General features: G+C 45.1%; 2 protein-coding genes across 11 annotated transcripts in view; both read right to left on the bottom strand.

Moving 5' to 3' along the window:
- Positions 1 to 468: 468 nt before the first annotated feature.
- On the bottom strand, positions 469 to 9,630 carry RBM44 (RNA binding motif protein 44). Of its 6 annotated transcripts, none has more exons than XM_085585593.1 (13): positions 9,583 to 9,630; positions 7,193 to 8,011; positions 7,011 to 7,063; positions 6,290 to 6,466; positions 5,896 to 6,070; positions 5,787 to 5,812; positions 5,267 to 5,314; positions 4,855 to 4,927; positions 4,457 to 4,547; positions 3,260 to 3,333; positions 2,293 to 2,438; positions 2,041 to 2,172; positions 1,224 to 1,362 (listed from the first exon to the last, which is right to left on the bottom strand). In XM_085585593.1, the coding sequence occupies exons 2-12, from the start codon at positions 7,919 to 7,921 to the stop codon at positions 2,046 to 2,048; spliced, it is 1,719 nt and encodes a 572-aa protein (XP_085441719.1). In that variant the 5' UTR covers positions 7,922 to 8,011; positions 9,583 to 9,630; the 3' UTR covers positions 1,224 to 1,362; positions 2,041 to 2,045. The 6 variants fall into 6 exon arrangements, with proteins under 6 accessions (XP_085441724.1, XP_085441719.1, XP_085441722.1 ...); XM_085585596.1 differs by having other exon boundaries at positions 7,011 to 7,060; XM_085585594.1 differs by having other exon boundaries at positions 7,193 to 8,007; positions 9,583 to 9,628.
- A 1,717-nt stretch (positions 9,631 to 11,347) lies between these two features.
- LRRFIP1 (LRR binding FLII interacting protein 1) overlaps positions 11,348 to 17,648 on the bottom strand; it is a 102,526-nt gene continuing 96,225 nt past the window's right edge. For all 5 annotated transcript variants that reach the window (XM_085585572.1, XM_085585575.1, XM_085585576.1 and 2 more), the window contains 5 exons: positions 17,257 to 17,303; positions 16,349 to 16,466; positions 15,839 to 15,918; positions 15,111 to 15,215; positions 11,348 to 14,140 (listed from right to left, as the gene is read on the bottom strand). In XM_085585572.1, the coding sequence (XP_085441698.1) occupies positions 14,030 to 14,140; positions 15,111 to 15,215; positions 15,839 to 15,918; positions 16,349 to 16,466; positions 17,257 to 17,303 (461 nt within the window). In that variant the 3' untranslated portion in view covers positions 11,348 to 14,029. The remainder of the gene's footprint in view (positions 14,141 to 15,110; positions 15,216 to 15,838; positions 15,919 to 16,348; positions 16,467 to 17,256; positions 17,304 to 17,648) is intronic.

Here is a 17,648-nt window from a genome sequence, read left to right as displayed (position 1 = left end):
GAGCTGTGCCCCAGCAGCAGAGCCTCAGGTGCTCCGGATCGGGATACGCCCGTGCAGCAGGGCAGGACTCTGCTGCAGCGGGGTCACTGCCCCACAGCTCGCTTCTCTCACGCCTGAGGTCAGCTCTCCCTCTCGAAGGTCAATAAAAAAGGAACAGCAGAGTTTGCTAACTCGAGTCTTTCACATCGTGCACACTTTGCTTTCCCAAGAGGAACAAGACAGCCAGTTCCTCCTGAACTATTAGCACCCGCCTAATCACAGAGCCCGGCTTGGGGAACAACAGCTGCTGGTAATGAGGTGAAGAGCAAAGCCTGGGACTGCTTCCATCTTGTCAGAGCCCGAGACACCAAAGCCGCGGCCTCACCTGCAGCACTGGGACCAAGGGCACAGCACAGAGCCATGGCTCTGCCACGGGGACAGGCAGCAGAAGAGGTCTGCAAACAGCACAGCATTGACCCAACTCTTTTGAAGAACAAATTTTAACCTTTATTGACAGTAAACAAGGCTGTTATTTCCAGCAGCAATTGCAACAAAGTACAAACAAGAGACTGGGTTAGGTGATCTCTGAGCAGAATCACCTTTTCTTAAATGTATTATATACTTGTTTCTTACTGTGGAAAATGGGGATTCTTATTTCCCCATTATTTAGTAATGCCTTGGCCATTTCACACCTCCCTCATGTTAAAAATAAAAATTATTATAAGTCATCATCTCCCACACAAAACAACAGGGAAAAAATACTGTAATATGAACAATTTGGACTGCAGAGCCCACGCACCACTGGAAAACCAAATAATCACTCCATAAGGAAAGCACAACACATTTTGAGGCTGTTAAAACTGACTGAAAATGCTTCCAAGCATAAGATTTTAATGTTTTGGGGATGAGTTTCTGTCCCTATCTACAGTCCTGTGAAAGTCAGCCAGGAGATTAATCCGAAGACTTTTGCAGGAAATGTGGCAGTGGCGCTGCTAGGAGGTCCCTAAAGCAAGCAGAGCACCAAGCTGAGCAGGAGACTAAAGCAAGGATGGACACACATCCCTGGAACTCTGGGCTGTAATTTCAGCACCTTCAGCTTGCTGCAGCGCCACACGACCAAAAGCATCGGTGAGAGAAAATAACAAGACACAGTCTGATTCTGTCAGGTTTCCAGCCCAGAGCTGGCCCAGGCAGCAGACAGAAACCATCAGTGTTTGGATCCAGAGGGAGCCAGGGCTGGGATTTCGGGTGAGAGGCTACACAAGGCCTGGCCCTTAGGTGTCAGCTGTGCACTGAACGCAGACAGTGCCCTCCACACAGCTCAGCAGTGAGGCAGTCCAGCTGTTGGAATCCAAAATACAGGGGATTCTCAGGACTTTGGGCCTGTAAGCCAAAGCTCAGAATTAAACACAGGCTTTGATCTGACTTGGAAAAGTCTTCCAAACTTAGGTGCTAGAAGCGAGAATGTGGATTTATAGTTTAAAGAAGAGACACATTAAGAACAGAAAAGTTTACACTTTTGAAGTTTAAGATAGAGAAAAAATGTAAACAGTTACAAAGATAAACAAGGAGTTCAGAATGCAGTACTGTAGGTTTGTGTGTCATAACATGACTGACTAAGAAAGCTTACACTGTAGCATGAGTTCATAAGAGGAAATATTTAAAAATTGGGTCAAAAAACTTAAATATCCTTGTTGGCAGTGTTTTATTGGCCAATAAAGCTTTAAAAGGTCTTATAACTAAAGGTCTTGTGACCTTCTGAACTATGCACTAGTGAGTCAAACTCATCCTTTCTATCTATATAGAAGAAAAATAACCACATAACCTAAAAACTCAGAGGTCCTGTCTCTACCTTGTTCAAAATGCCTTCAAAAATCCCCATATTCAGTAATAAACCACCAGTACACCAAGATTTATAGAATGCAACCTGTTTTACAGCTCCCAGTCTTTATAAACCGCTGCTCCAGTGGATTCACCCCGGTACCTCCTGCAGGGCCAGAGGCTGCAATAATCTAGTCAGGCTGTAGGGTGGGTTTACTTCCTTTAGCCTGGAATATTCACCTCTTTCAGTGCTTCTGCTGCTGAGAACTCAGAATGTCAGAGGCCTTCTCCTCAATAGAACTGATGGCCATGCCACTCAGGACACCCTTGTTGATTCTCCTCACCTCCTGCACTGCGCCTGCAATTTCCTCTCTGTGGGAATGAAGGAAATAACCGTGAACATCATGTTTTGTGCCACACATTTAGTGATTGGTTAGCATGCGTATTGACTACATTACAAATTAGGGCGAAAAAGAAATCCAAATATCTCACCTGCTAAACCCTGGATGCCTTTTTTGGAGTCTCTTTATTAACTTGGTAAAGCTGCTCAAGTTCAGTGCGTAAGGAGAAACAAAGATACCAGATGGGTCCACAGAGGAACAAATGGATGTTTTCTGCAGGGAATTTTCCCCAGGATCCTAGAAGTGCATCAAAATAAGGGAAAAAAATGCATGGCTTAAGGGTTGTACGGGTAATAAAACACCTCTTTCCTACAAATAAATATAAAATCCTAGATCCACAGAATGGTTTGGGTTGCAAGGCACCTTAAAGCTCATCTTATTCCTGCTACTTTAAAGTAGATCCAATTACCATTTCCCAAAGGACCAGCATGTTTAAAGGGAAATCCCCAAAGACAGCAAATCTGTGGGGTTTATGTGAGCAACACCAGCAATTACTGAATTGCCCTTTACTCTCCAAGGACTAAGCTGAGCCAATACAAAACACTGTATGTATAGATTTCTTAGATTTATGCTGGAAAATCCAAGAGTTTCCTTCCCATCCATTACCCCAAAATCTTTCCTGTATAAAGCCACAGGACGCTTACATTAAAAAAACTGGTGTTGCAAGATGAAAAATGTAGTGCAAACGTGGAAATTCCAAACTGTCCTAGGATTCAGAAAAACCAGCTGGGGTGTCACAGTCTGATGCAGGGGCAAAAGAATGGTGCTTTCACTCTTCTGCCACATGACAGAAACTTATTACCAATATGTTACATATTTTCCTATCCTTACATAATTTTCTATCTATTAAATGTTACGTGACAGGAAGATTTAAAGCTTAGTCTGCCACACAAAGTAGTGTGAGCAATAATTACTTCCCTTCTGATTATCTCCAAGCAAACAATGTGCCAGCTGTTGAGTAGGTGATTTCAAATCAAGGCTCTTGGTAGTAAATGCAGAGTATGAAAGAAGCCTTAAAGAGGCAAGAAATTCCTCCTACAAATTAAGAACAGACCTACCTCAGGCACTGAGGTTTTTGGACCACCAACAGGAACAGAAGATTGTTCATTCCCACTCCCCACTGTCTTCACTTCTAGTAATAAATGTAAGAAAGTAAAGAGTGACTGTTCTTGAGCTGACATCTTCTCCATAGACTTTGGACAGCCTAGAGAGAAAACTTTAGAACAAACTAAGGGAGAGAAGAGAATCTCCTAAGAGAAAATGAGTGTCCTGAGAAGCACAGCAGTTCAGCTTGTGGAACATCTTCTCCCTGGGTGTTTCCCGAGATTTTAAGAGGCAGAGGAAACACAGCTCTGAAGTAACAGTACCATTGCTGAAGGCTGGTATGGAGAACCCCCAGGCTCTCTGCCTTCAACACCCTGGGACTTCTCAGCACACCCAGCACTGTGACTCAAGTCTCCAAACACAAACCATTTGCATCTCACTCTTTGAGGAGTCCAGCATGGGAAGGACACACAAAAAGAAGGAGGAGGAGAAAAAAGGAAAGATTTCCATCTATGTGATTGGCTGGTCATTTACTAACTTCAGTTCAAGCACTGCACGTGAAGTTTTCAAGGAAAAACATGTCTGGATGAAAACAGCTGAGTAACAGGGATTCACTGCTAGAGAATGAGAAAATAAATCTGAAAACCCAGCTGGCATTTTTTCCAAGTTTACTTATGCTTGGAGAAGGAACAGAGCACTCCAACAATAAACACCATTATTTGGTTTATCAGTTTAAAGCACACGACTTTACCTCTTGAGTCAATCAAGTCTTGTTTTCCTTGTTGCTTTTTCATTTCTTTGCACACTACTGAAATATCTGCCACTGACAAATCTTCCTTAGCATCAAACCAATACTCACTTCCTTCCTCATTTTTTACACAGCCTTGGCAGTTGGGATAAAAATTCAAGTGTTAAAATTCAAACCATGGTATGCTAAGAGTATCACATTTCTGTGGTTTTAACTACTTACATCTCTTGGTGCTACATTTCAAAAATGTGACATTAGATTAATTAGAAACTTTTTTAAAGATGCAAGTAATAATACAGAGCTACTAATACTTATCAATAAATTTTGATAGCTGAATATAAACATTCCATCACAGGAAGGGCAGCTGTGTTACCATACACATGTTTTAAACAGGGTTTCTTTCCTCCCCTGAGAACTTAACTCACAAATAAAAGATAATTTTTACTAGGAGCAGACCACTCACCACGTTCCAGAGCCTGATCTTTAGGCTGTTCTTCCTGTGTCTCAGAGGAAGCAGAGTCACCTGGCTGATCACCATCAGTCTGTGAGTTGTCCTACAAACACATTTCAGTTGTATCACAGCACTCCCAACTAATTGTAAGTTATTTCTCAGAATATCAGCCCATGAAGCAGGTGAATTAAAAAAAAGTTGAATCTGCTGATCATCCTCAAGAACCCCCAAGTTACTTTATTTTGAAAGGGCAACTAAAATTGTGAACATAGGAGCTGCATTTGCAATTAGTGGCAGAGGATCCCAGGCTGAGAGCCCAGAAGACTCTGAACACATTTGCAGGCACCTGAAAGGAGAAAATACTTCTCAACATTACCATCTCCAAAACCCAGGAGTGAAGAATTCCCTACCATATTGACAGAAATCCCCTTTTCTCGCTGTTTTGGTTCTTCAAAGTCGGCTTTCCCTTCACCTGAAAGATCACTAAAACACATCCGAGAATTTCATACAAAATATGGGACAACAATTTTAAGTTCTACAATAATCAAAATATTTCCAGAAGCTCACAATAAAATTAACATACTTAATACATCTTGGCTTTTTTCATTATATCTTAATAGTTTTCTGTGTGATGTTCAGATGTATTCCTTACAATTTGAAATACCAGTGCAACTTGTACTAATTATTTACAAAACAGAACAATTGTCTTTGCTTTTTCTTAATTAACTTCACTCATGCTTAATAGGAAACTTCACACAGTCTCTAGAAGTTTACCCAATTCAGTAAAAACTTACTGCCAAGTTTGTTTTCATTTCCACTTACAGCAAGTCACTGGATGGGGTTCCTGAATGTATTCTATCATGTACCTGCCTGAAATAAACCATTTTTCTATCATTCTTCATATCTGAATGATAATCTTGGCAAAACAGCTTCATATTATCTCTTAATATTATCTATATGCTTAATATTATCTCTGCTGGCAGCAAAGTCTTTCTGCGTTTTTGTGGTGAGGGATTTTTTTGGGGGGGTTTTTGTTGCTTAGTGCCATTATAACAAGAGAGAAAATACTTTTAGCAGTGTAAGCAGGGAAACAGGAAAATGACCTGTAAATTGATAACTTTTACTATAAAGATGGTAAAGATATTCCCTGCTTTACATACTAGAACACTACAGAGGAAAAATGACCTTAAAATAAAACTATTGTCCCCAGAGGGCAATGCTGATCTTTCAGCTAAACAGCTTGAAACAACAAGATGCATTCCTGAAATAAAGAAATTATACGTTTAACATCTTATAAACTCATTTAACTTAGTAAGTACAACAACAAATGAAAACTACTTACTCAGAGTAGAGACTCTTTCTGAAAAACTGTCAAAAAAAAGAGATTTATCTATTATTATCTTAATTATAAAACAATTTCTATTAAAAACATAAAACAGTTAAGAAATTACCTTGGAGGGGATGTAAAAAGAAGAGAGTGGGGAAAACTTCAGCTCAACTGACAGTGGTGGAAGTTCATTTAAAGGTATGCCCATGCTTATTTTCTTTCTCATACTTCTGTAATTATTGTCCAGCACATCCATAACCAACAGGAAAGATGAATATAACTCAGCCTTATCTTCACATCTATTAAAATATAGGTAAAAAAGCAACATCAACTTAGACATTTAATTGATTTTACAGCTTCTGGAGATTTTACAGAAGTAAGATTTGGGGGTCCTTCGGACAACACCACTAATTATAAACACTCCTAGAAGCTATAGATAGAATCTACCAGTACCATTTAGCAATCTTTGCCTGATAACCAGCTACCCATTTTATTTTAAAGGACATTAAAGCACATGCCTTCCAAAATAGGTGCTTTCCTCCAAAGCCAGCTCATAAACCTTCAAGGAGTGCTGGTAGCACATCTCATAGTGGATGGCCAGAAGCTGCAGCTCTGCTTCAGTTGCTCTCTGCAGGGCATCCTGGCAGCAGCTTGATGCTGAATTCTTCCCAGTTTCCTTGTTGGCACGTTCTGGCCTTTAAAATAATAATAACAGAATATTTATTCCAGGGCTTCAATATTTTGTTTATGTTCATGGTCTTTTATTTTGAAGCAAGGAACTTCAGAACCAGAAGCTATTTTTGATATGATTTAAAGAAAAATCCTATTTAACCCACAATAATGATTGTAGCATTACAGTCAGCTTTATCAGAGGTAGGAACTGCACAAGCACCATCATAATTTCTATGCAAAAAGTGAAATCTTAAGAACAAAAAGAAACTTAGCAACACTGTGGATCTGCAACACACTCATTTTGTTTCCACAGCCATGGAACAGTTTCGGTTGGAAAGGATCTCTGGTGGTCTGCAACTGCAGAACAAGGCTGCTTTGGTCTTTGTTCAACTTCAAGAAGTCCTCAACTCGCTCTTCTCACCTGTCCAGGCTTCTGCATCAGAAATTGCTGCCCAGCAAACTTTTAATACCATCAGTTTTGCCAAGCCACAGACAACCTTTCAATCATGAAAAAAGCTCTTATCCAGAAACTCAAATTCCAAAACCAAGAACAAATTCCTGACCCACCTGTCAGTGCCTGACTTCCACTCACAGACGGACAGATCATCTTTGGATTCCTGCTTTTCAAAAAAAAAAAAAAAAAAAAGAAAAAAGCCAAAAGTTAACAGGTTAACACCCATGCAGACAACTTAAATAACAAAAGTTCTATCAAACTGGTCTGGTGGCCCTTCTTGTTTTGTGTCAGTTACCTGCACGTGTGAGCTGTGAGCTGTGAGGGACCATTCCGTGCTGGAAGCAGCATCCGCAGAGGTTTCAGCCAGCCACCCCACAGGTCGAGTTTTGCTCATCATGGTCACCTCTGTGCTCACTGCCCTGGAGCAGGGACAGGCCTGGGCACTGTTGCTTCTGCTCGCTGGGAAGGCAGCTCTGGAACCAGAGCCAGCAGGAACACTCCTCAGGGCTTCCCCACGCTCCAGCTTCACAGCCCTAGGGCTCTCACCAGAGGATTTATCTGCAGCTTCCATGCCAGCAACAGGATTCTTGCTCCGGAGGATTTCAGGGACTGGGAGCTGGGTTTCAGCCTCCTCTGCAGCGCTGCTGGTACCACGAGTGCACACCGCAGGTTGCTCACAGCTGCTGAAGTAGGAGGGCTCTGTGTGTTTGCAGAGCTGGGCCTCTTCCCTGGGCGGCAGGAGAGCAGTGGCTGGCTCCACTGCCACACTCTGGGCGGGTCTATCGCTCTTTCCAGAATCTTCTTCCCCTGCTGCCATTCCGGGAGGCACCTTGTCACCAACCAGTGGCATGGCCTTCACCTCTCCAACCTCCTCCTGCTTCGAAAACTCATTTGAGTTGTTCTTATCCTCCTCATACTCCTCGTAAGCACTGAGATACTCCAGCTGCGAGTCTTCCCCTAAACCTGCGGCCATGAAGGAGGTCTGAGTGCAGCAGCTCCTTCTGCTGCTCTTTTCCACTTCCATGGCTCCAACAGGCTCTCCTCCTCTTCAGAAGGAATCACACAACTCACTGCCACTGCAACCTCTCAAAGTCACTGGTTTGGCTCTTCCTACCTTCGTAAAAATTAAGAGAAGTTCAAGATGCTCCACAGTATACAGAAGGATAAAAAAATACATTAAATTAACCATCCTATTTTCACCTACTGCATGCTACTAAAGCAGGTAGGAATTCTACAGCACGTTCCTAAAGAAATCCTAAGAACTGATTTCTGAATTGGTGGAATTCCTGTTACATAACACAGCACACAAAGTGTTCAACTAAAGTTTACTTATATTATGGAAGAAGTGAACTTTGAGGTCTGTGCCTCCCAAAAATTAAAAATCCCTTGGGTGTTGGACAAGGGGGAAATGAAAGCATATTCTTCTTAATTCTGGGGAAGAAAGAAAAAAACAGGGATAAACCCCTGAGAATCTTTACAATCAGAAAGTTGTAAAGGAACACAGGAAGGTCATTTAGCAATAGAAGGAAGCTGGACAATTCACCAGACTAAAGCAATACACCTGCTCTGAACTTGCAGCCCGTTTGGTAACAAACACCAAGAAAAAGCAGACAAAGCATGTAGGGGTGGAATATGCTCTTTGTGAAGCTTGTTTCTTAGGAATATTGTCAATTCTTCTCTGCCTTCCCTCAGAAGCTTCTAACAAAGAAAGGAGTACATAAAAACATTACCCATCTTTCTCAATTATGCCTGTTTTCCAAACTACGTCAATGACACATCTAAATTTAAGTCACTCTCTCTGACAGTCCTTCGTGGGGGAAGGGGGGGAAGAAATAAGGATTAAAGTTCAAATTTTCAAATATTCAAGCTTTCCACTATCCCAGGTTGCTCCAAGCCCCATCCAACCTGGTCTTGAGCACTTCCACGGTTAAATGATACACTTCTACAGTTATTTTTGCCTCAAAAACATTGTCCTTTTTTATTACATTAACTTTACTTTCACCCCCTAGCTTAAGCCTTGAGCAACTCCGTGGAATTAAACAGCCAAACACTGCCAAAGCATATCCCAGACGCCGGTACAGAAATCACAACGAACTCACAGAGAAATCACTTTTCCCTTGAGAACAAGAACCAAAACACCTCCACGCCCCAGCCAAGGTACAGCAACCCCCCTGTCGCTGCTGGTGATACACCCAAACTCCGAGCCACAGCCGGGCCCGTCCCCGCCGCAGCGCTGGCTGAGGGTGGGGAGCCCTGAGGGCAGCCCGGTGCTCCCGCTCGCCCCGCGGGATCCCTCAGATGGGAAAAGGGCGTCTCACCGCAGCTCCAGAGCAGCTCCAGAGCAGCCTGAGGCGCGGTCCCGCCGCCCGCACCGAGCCCCGGCGCTCCCGCTCCGGCTCGCCGAGCCCCGGCGCTCCCGCTCCGGCTCGCCGAGCCCCGGCGCTCCCGTTCCGGCTCGCCCAGCCCCGGCGCTCCCGCTCCGGCTCACCCAGCCCCGGCGCTCCCGCTCCGGCTCGCCCAGCCCCGGCGCTCCCGTTCCGGCTCGCCCAGCCCCGGCGCTCCCGCTCCGGCTCGCCCGGCCCCGGCGCTCCCGCTCCGGCTCGCCCGGCCCCGGCGCTCCGGCTCACCCAGCCCCGGCGCTCCGGCTCCGGCTCACCCAGCCCCGGCGCTCCCGCTCCGGCTCACCCAGCCCCGGCGCTCCGGCTCGCCGAGCCCCGGCGCTCCCGCTCCGGCTCGCCCGGCCCCGGCGCTCCCGTTCCGACTCACCCAGCCCCGGCGCTCCCGCTCCGGCTCGCCCAGCCCCGGCGCTCCCGTTCCGACTCACCCAGCCCCGGCGCTCCCGCTCCGGCTCGCCCAGCCCCGGCGCTCCCGTTCCGACTCACCCAGCCCCGGCGCTCCGGCTCGCCGAGCCCCGGCGCTCCCGCTCCGGCCGCCGCCCGCAGCCCCCTCACGGCCCCGCCACGCGCGCAACCAACGTCCGCCGCCGCGCCCCGCGCTCATTGGCTGCGACGCGCAGCGCTCCGACGCCTGATTGGCTGCGGCGCGGAGCCCGCTCTCGCCGCGTGCAACTCCCGCGCCTTCCCTTGGAAAGCGGGGCCGCCTCATCCCCTCAGAGGAGGTACCGCCATTTTCCCCCCAGAATCGGTATCGCTGTATCCCCTCCCCGCGTCCCCTCAGAGCCAGTATCGCCATATTCCCTCAGAAGCACTACCGCCGTGTCCCTCAAGAATCGGTGCTGCCGTTTTCCCCTCAGAGCCGTACCGCCATATCCCCTCAGAAGCAGTACTGCCGTGTCCCCCCGCTCATGGCTCTCCCCTCACGGTCCCTTCCCTCCCTTCATGAACACTTCTCTCCCCTCACGGTCCCTCGTCTCACCTCACAGCATTCCTGCCACCCAGCACTGACAGACGAAAGCACAGCCGGCGGGGAGGGAGCACAGCAGCTCTTGTACAGCTACTAGAGAATCACAGAATTATCCTGTGCTGCAAGGACCCACGAGGATGATGGAGTCCAATCCCCGGCCCTGCACAGGACACCTCACTAATACCACCCTGTGCCTGAGAGCATCGACCAAACTCTGGCAGCACCTTGAACTCTGTTTCGTGGCCATGACCATAAACTGGGGAGCCTGTTCAGTGCCCAACCCACCCTTTGGGGGAAGAACTTTTCCTAATATCCAGCTCTAACCTCCTCTGGCACACATTAAAACCTACCTGAAAGTTTCCAGCTGGAAGGAGTGCGTTACAGGAGTGGAAACAAACCTACCTGCCACACAGGTCCATGATACTTGTGCAAGGGGCTCTTCTTCCTTTAAACACGTGTAAAGGTCGTAATGAAGTGTGTAAAGCATCACTCAGTTGCCTAAAATTAACCTTCAGAGACATAGAGTGGTTTAGAGCATCTGAAGTGACGACAAACACTACCCTCCTGCTTAGTCACTTCCATGGCAACACATCAGGGCAAGAGGACATTTAATACTAAAGTAACATTTTTGATGAACCAAGCTGCTTCCTGTTGTGAAGGAGTCTTCATGAAGGATTCTTCCAGGGAAAGCTACTGTGTGGGTTACCTCTATGCTCACCATAAATAAAAGTGGAGAATGAATCCAATTAGCAACCCCATTCACATTTCTCCTGATGGGGGATTGTCCCTGTCCTCCCCCTGCCCAAGTGCACCTGGCCATTAAAATGTCAACATTTGGAAGGTGTATGTGCACCCTGCCACTAAAAATGTTGATATTTGGGGGCATGTCTCACACCAGTGCCCTCAGTTACACAAGTCCCCGAATTTGTACATTTTCCAGCCAGTGTTGCTCACATTTTGTCTGATCCTGCAGCAACATGTTGGAAAGGAAAATGAGTTGTTACACCCATATCACCCTGAAATTCCTGTATTTTCCAAGAGAACTTGTACTGGTAACATTAGCACAGAGAGACCACTCCATAAAAACTACCCAAACAAGTGACATTTTATTGGCAAGTTCTGCTCATAATGAATTTCCTTTTCCACGCTCACATCTCCTAACGGAGCGATTGGGGAAAAAAAAAAAACAACAAAACAAAACCAAAACCATTTCGGGTAACATTCCATTTGCAAGCAATAAAAATCATTTAACATTTCAAAATAAAATAGAGGATAACAAATTGAAACAGAGGTTGTAGGAAAACCCATCCTGGTTCCCCCAGGAGCTGTTCCTCGCCCAGCTGCCGCCACCTCGGCCCCGCTCTCAGGGTGCTGAGGTGCTCTCGTTTGGAGCTCAAATAATAGGACTGGGACATGTGCTATTATCATCATTCAAAGCCCTGTTGTTGTACATTCTTCACAGAAAAACATAGAACAGTTTGCAGTAAACCAACCGGTTCTTTTTCTTCCCTTATTCTAACGCTAAGTCATACTGAAAGTTAGGGGAGAGGAGGGGGAAATGTGGCTTCAACATTCACCTACTTTATCACACACAAAGGTTTCTACTAAGAGCATATCCAGGGCGAAATACACATCTGATTTCCGTCATGAGGTTGATGCTTATGGGGTGCGAGATGAAATCTACTTCGGAACGATAAACACATCCCTTTTCAATGAACAAAGTGTTATTTTTTGCCTTTTGGACCAATGCTTGGTTGCTGGGCTGTTTCCCCTGAGCCTTGCCAGGAGAGGTGGCTTTCACTGCTGCCACAAATGAAATGATGGCTGGCGGCAATCACACCTTATTTAGCACATTTGTTTGCCTTCTGAAAATCCTTTCGCTTGTTTTTTAGGCCCCCGAGGGTTTGTACACCAGAAATTACACAAGTCATGCACAAAAAATTGTTAATTGGCATCCACAGCCATTTTGAGGTATTCCACAAGAAACCTGGCTCTGCACCTGAATGTTCCTCTCAAAAACAATTAAAAAAAAAAAAACAAAAACCCAAAGCCCTAACTGGAGTGGAAATTTAATTTTAAAAGATTCCTTCCAACCCCATGTTTCACCACATTTCATCAACAAGGACATATTTAATTCCCCAGGGGGCACAAAAAAAGCCTTCTTCATCCTTTTCCTGGAATAATAATTTCAGTACTTCATTCCTAAATTTCCTTGTGCACTTGGAAGAGATGAAGACGAGGGTGTTGTTTCCTAGCCAAACCAGAGAAACACATTCAGACAGCGGTTTTGGTTTACTTAATTTGTGAAGGTGCTCGAGGAAGATACCAGAGATCCCCTTGTGCTGGAAATAGCAGCGGTTCCTACTTTAACCTCCTGTCTGCAAGGAGGAGGCTGGGGAAAGACCTGGATCGCAGGGTCTGAAGACCAAGTTAGGAAGAAGTGTGATCTCCTGGGTGCGGATTTGGCTTGGCAGAACCTCTTGAGGCAGCCACGGCTGCTCCCGTGGGACAGGAGACGCTGCTCCACCACATGACAGATCCCAGAGGGACTGGCTTTCCTGTTAGGGCTGAGGTGGGATGGGCAGCTTGGCTCCTGGGGCAGCTGCTGCTCTCCTTTGAGTAGTACATTCAGAATGAGTTCCGATGAACCAGAGCTGTAGTGCCAGTCGTGTGCCATTTGTACACACGCAAGAATCGCCTGCAACATCTCAACTGGTTCTGCTGTTCTGCATGGGAAGTGGACCTTAGAAGGAGATAACTCACTACTTCCGTAGCTGTAGAAAACCCATAGGCAGTAATATTTTCTAAAGTGCTTCTTTACTTAGCAGTTATTCTCTTAAAAATCAGACTTGTATTTTGTAGCGGCATTGTTTCCTAGTAGATCATGGACTAGTAGATAGTTTCTGATGTAAAAAACCCATTATATATTTTGTTTAAGCAAATGACACTTGCTTTGATAAATGCACCAAAGAGAGTGACCTAAGTGCAAACCCCACCATTTCTGAAAACACAGCCTTATGCTGGTTTATTAATGCAACCTTACATCCTTTAAAAGTCATTTACTTCAACTCCAAGAACAGGGATTAAATAATACAAATACAAATTGAAAATTCAATGAAGCTATTGCCTATTTACCCTGAAATAAAAGAGTCTCGCAATTCTACTGGTGCAAAAATCCCTCCAAACACATTTGTTTTATTGGCAAAGTCATTTAAGGTCACTTTTGCTTCCAAGACCATCTTCTTCCATGGTTTCCACTGAAGGAGTTTTGCTTTGTAATGGCTTATGGTTCCACAGTGATTTGTAAATGAAAAACCTACTATGAATAACTCTACCGTAGTCACTAAATTACAGATACTGTCATGATAAAAGTCCCAAACTTACAGTGTTTGTTTTAAAATTTTCAGCAAGACACAAAATTCCAGTCAAAGTGTTTTCTTTGAGTGCCATTTTAAATGGCAATAAATGGCTGCTGTGCCCTCTGGATGGAGAATTCCGTGTGCTTCTTATGTGTTGTACTTCGAATGTCCCCAGAGCTCGGCGTGGAAGGGCTCCCGCGGGCACAGCCACTTGGATCAGCTCCTCCTCTGGATGTAGTGCAGCAGGCTTGGATCTGCACGGGGAGACCCCGGCTGGGAGGCACGGAGCAGGTGTTGGGGTGGCCTGGTCTCAGAAGGCAATGACACGAAGCATCCCGGGCAGCGGGACGTAGAAGCGGCTGCGGCGTCGTTCCGGTTCTGAGCAGCGGTGGTTCCCTGGGAGGGAGTGGCTATTGCTGGGACAGCAGAGCGCTCCGGTTGGCCTTCATCTTCTCCAGCCGCTTCACCAGGTGGCCATTGCTGACCTCCAGCTCCTCGGTTTTGTCCAGTGCTGAACGAAGCTGAAGGAGGGAAACAGAAGAGCACCGTGACTTTCACCATGTTATCCCTTTGCAAAGGCAAAGCAAGGTTTGTAGTTGCCAATGCTAACTGACCACATTAACTTGGAACATAAAGCAGTTGAAAATTCCTTTAGTAGAGTTAAACTGCTTTGCAGGCCACACACAGGTGTTTAAGCACACTGCCAAGAACCCAGAGTATTTACAGAATATTGAGCAAAGGTGGCCAAGGTAAGAAGAAAAGTGGTCTCCCAAGTCTGGATTTGGCTTAATACAACCATGTGTCTTGAGGCAGTCAGCATGGACAGAAGGTTACTCCCGTGGAACGGGAGATTCTCAGAGAATCACAGAATTTCCCTCAATCCAGAGGCACGAGGCTCTGGGTGATGTGCGCCTGTCTCACTGTATAGCTTTCATGTTTATGGTTCCTAGAACTCTATTCCCAGCTTGCAGCCTCAGTTTCCTGTAAAACCCACCAGGGGATCAGGGCAGGGAGAGAGAGCTGGACTGCACTAGGCAGCAAAGCAGAAGGAGCATTTAGAACAAGCAAGGAGCCATACTGGAAAAAAACTCAAAGAAGCACCTCTGGAGGCTGTGAGAGAGAATCTGAGAAAAGTATTCAGGCTCTAAGGAGACAGAGGCATGGTCAGAGTCTGTGGACAGCCACACTACCCCAAACAGGCCTGAACAGACTGAGAGCAAGGAAAACAAGCTCACAAAGAACAACTCATCCCTTTAGCAAGTCAGGTTAGGAATGAACTGTGAAAAGGCAGTGGGAGCTCACAGCTGTGACTGTTACTGAGTGCTCAAAACTTGGTTGCACATTTAGAAGGAGTAACTAAAGAAATAAAGCAATTAGATGCTTATCCCTTGCTATGCCAAGAAAGGTGGTTCCTCCCCTAAAAGACCCCAGGGAAGCAGGTTTCCCCCACATGGAGCAGGCTGACCTGTGACAGCTTGCAGGTGGAGTTACCTCTCTCTGCAGTTTGCGTTTCTCTGCCTTCAGTTCATCTTCTACTCGCTCAGCATTTTCAGCAGCAGTTTTGTATCGGGCTACCTGGCCTTCCAGTCGTATTACCTGAGGTGAAGGCAAAGGCTGGCAATTAGAAGCTGTACCAAGAAGTAATTCTGAAGTTCTACTCTTCCACTAGTACTCAAGGAATAACCAGAGAGATGCTAACTCCTCTTTGATAAAATAAAGGCATATTTTCAGGGAAGGAAACAACACCAAGGAAGCCTGGCAACAGTAACTTACTGCTGACCTTTTGTACCTTTGTTTTTATATCCATATTTAATATGCTTCCAGCAACAAAAAATACAGTCCATTGACTAAATTTCTCTTAGCAAGAACATTGCTTATGTACCTTAGACAAGAGCAAACAATCAAAATGGAACAGCTGTGTATAAACTCCATTCTATCACCTCAATTGCTGGGAGCTATTTGAAACCTGTTGACAGCTAGGCATAAGGAAGTGTTCATCAGAGTTCATCAGGTACTTTTGTCTTTGACCATTCTTCCTTCAGTACAGAGGAATAATACATTCCTTCTTCCCTATACATAAAAGTCCCTCATGCTCCAACACTCCCATTTCTTATTTTAAGGGAAAATCACAGTAAACATAATTTCATTTATAATTTAAAACACACTTTCTCTTTGTATTCTCATCATGCCTGAACAAACAGAACAAGTCAAAAACTTACATTCTGCTCCAATGCTGTTATCTCTTGCTCAGACTTTGCTAGTTTAAATTTGAGATCGCTGATCTGTCTGTTGGCATCTCCTAAAAGAATTGCAGATTTATCAGAGATGTCAGAACAAATGTGAACAGTTTTTAACAAGTCTGTGGTAAAACTTCCATGCATCAGGGATCTACGTGGGACAGCAGGAGAGTAGTTCTCTCAATAAGTGTCCAGCAGAGAGGCACCATTCCCAGTCCTGCCTGATTCCCTGCCAACCACTCTGAAGGCAGAATTAATCTGAACTCCCCCCAGCTCTGCTGAGGAGCAGTAACAGAGATTTCCAACTGCAATCTCAAACAAAGGCTCCTAATTCCCATACCTTTGTAGAAGTGCATGGCTGCTCCCAGACCAAAGCTTCCCTGGAACTGAAGGCTCATTCTTACTCAGAGCCATATGCTTATTACTGTACTGATATATTTTCTCACTCACATGCAGGGCACAAAATTATCTTAAAATCAAAATACAGCTCACTTTGGAGGTCAATCATGTGCATATCTGTTCCATTTTCCAGAACTTCATCTTCAGACTGCGTATTTTCCATCTTGCCATTCCTTTGCTTTTCTTCCAGTTGTCCCTTTAATTTTTTAATCTGAAGGACAGAAAATAGTTATTAAAATCACTAAGGGAAATCATGGCTAGAATTCACTCCAGTATTATAAAACAAATTATGTATTTTTTAAACATAAATTCCAAAAAATTTTCTGTTACATTGTAACATCCTAGAAATTCTTTTGGCAAATGACTCATGGTATTTTACACGAGTGCTTATGTACAAGTTCAGGATCAAAACAATGAGTGAAAGATGACTGGTTTATTAGAAAAGCCATAAATCTTCTGCAGGCACATTAATGTAAAACATTCTTTAAAATTCCCAAAGCTGTGCTTGGTTGTGTGTGAGTCTCAAGGCCAAGCTCACTGAGCATAAATGAAAGCACAGAGTGTCCTGCAGGGCAATTGATCAGCTGAGGTTTTTTGAATAAGCTTTATAGCCACTATGGAATACCATGGTACCAGCAATAATTCCTTTAATTGCTCTTTACCCATCTGCAATTCCTCCAACAAACCTTTCCAAAATGCCCGTCTACCCACAGACCCAGCAAAGGGGTGGGCTTACTCTTGGAGAGAAAATTTGCTTCTACAATTGCTGAGCCATGCCCATTTTCCCCTTGGGCCAATCTGCAGGATTATTATTCAGAAATAAGAGGGTCATATCTTCCATGTATCCTGAGTTAACACATGGGAGGAATGTTATGGAGGAAGAACAGAGTGCCAGCAAGGCAGCAAGAGCAACCAGACCACACCACTGCCACTCCACATCATATGTTTGGGCTATTTTTGTTTTCTTAATCCTTTATGTTCTTCACTTGCCCTGAGATTACCTGGTCTAGCAAGGACTCCCGTTCATCAATGAGCTTTTTCAGCCTGTCTGGAAGAGAAAAGGGAGAGTTCAGTGCTGACCAAGCCAGCGGCGCGTCGGGGAGTGCATCTGAGACACGAGACTGACCCGTTCAGGTTAGTGACTACTGATGGGGGAGTTAGGGCACGTACCACAGGACATGAGGCCCAGGCAGGGCTGGGAGGGGGCTGCAGCCAGGGCACTTATGGCATTCTCACAGAACATGCTTGTCCCAGCAGTAGCAGCAGCCAGCTGCATGCAAAGAGGCTAATCTTCTACGTTAGGTTAGCATGCAAGAACTCTAGGGTCAAGCACAACTGCAACACAAAATCTCACAGATCTCGACAGTTTAGCACAATGACAATACTGTAAACA

Source organism: Lonchura striata, chromosome 7 (assembly GCF_050655825.1).
Source record: "Lonchura striata isolate lonStrDom1 chromosome 7, ASM5065582v1, whole genome shotgun sequence".
NCBI lineage: Eukaryota > Metazoa > Chordata > Aves > Passeriformes > Estrildidae > Lonchura > Lonchura striata.
This window is presented reverse-complemented; position numbering and strand designations above follow the sequence as displayed.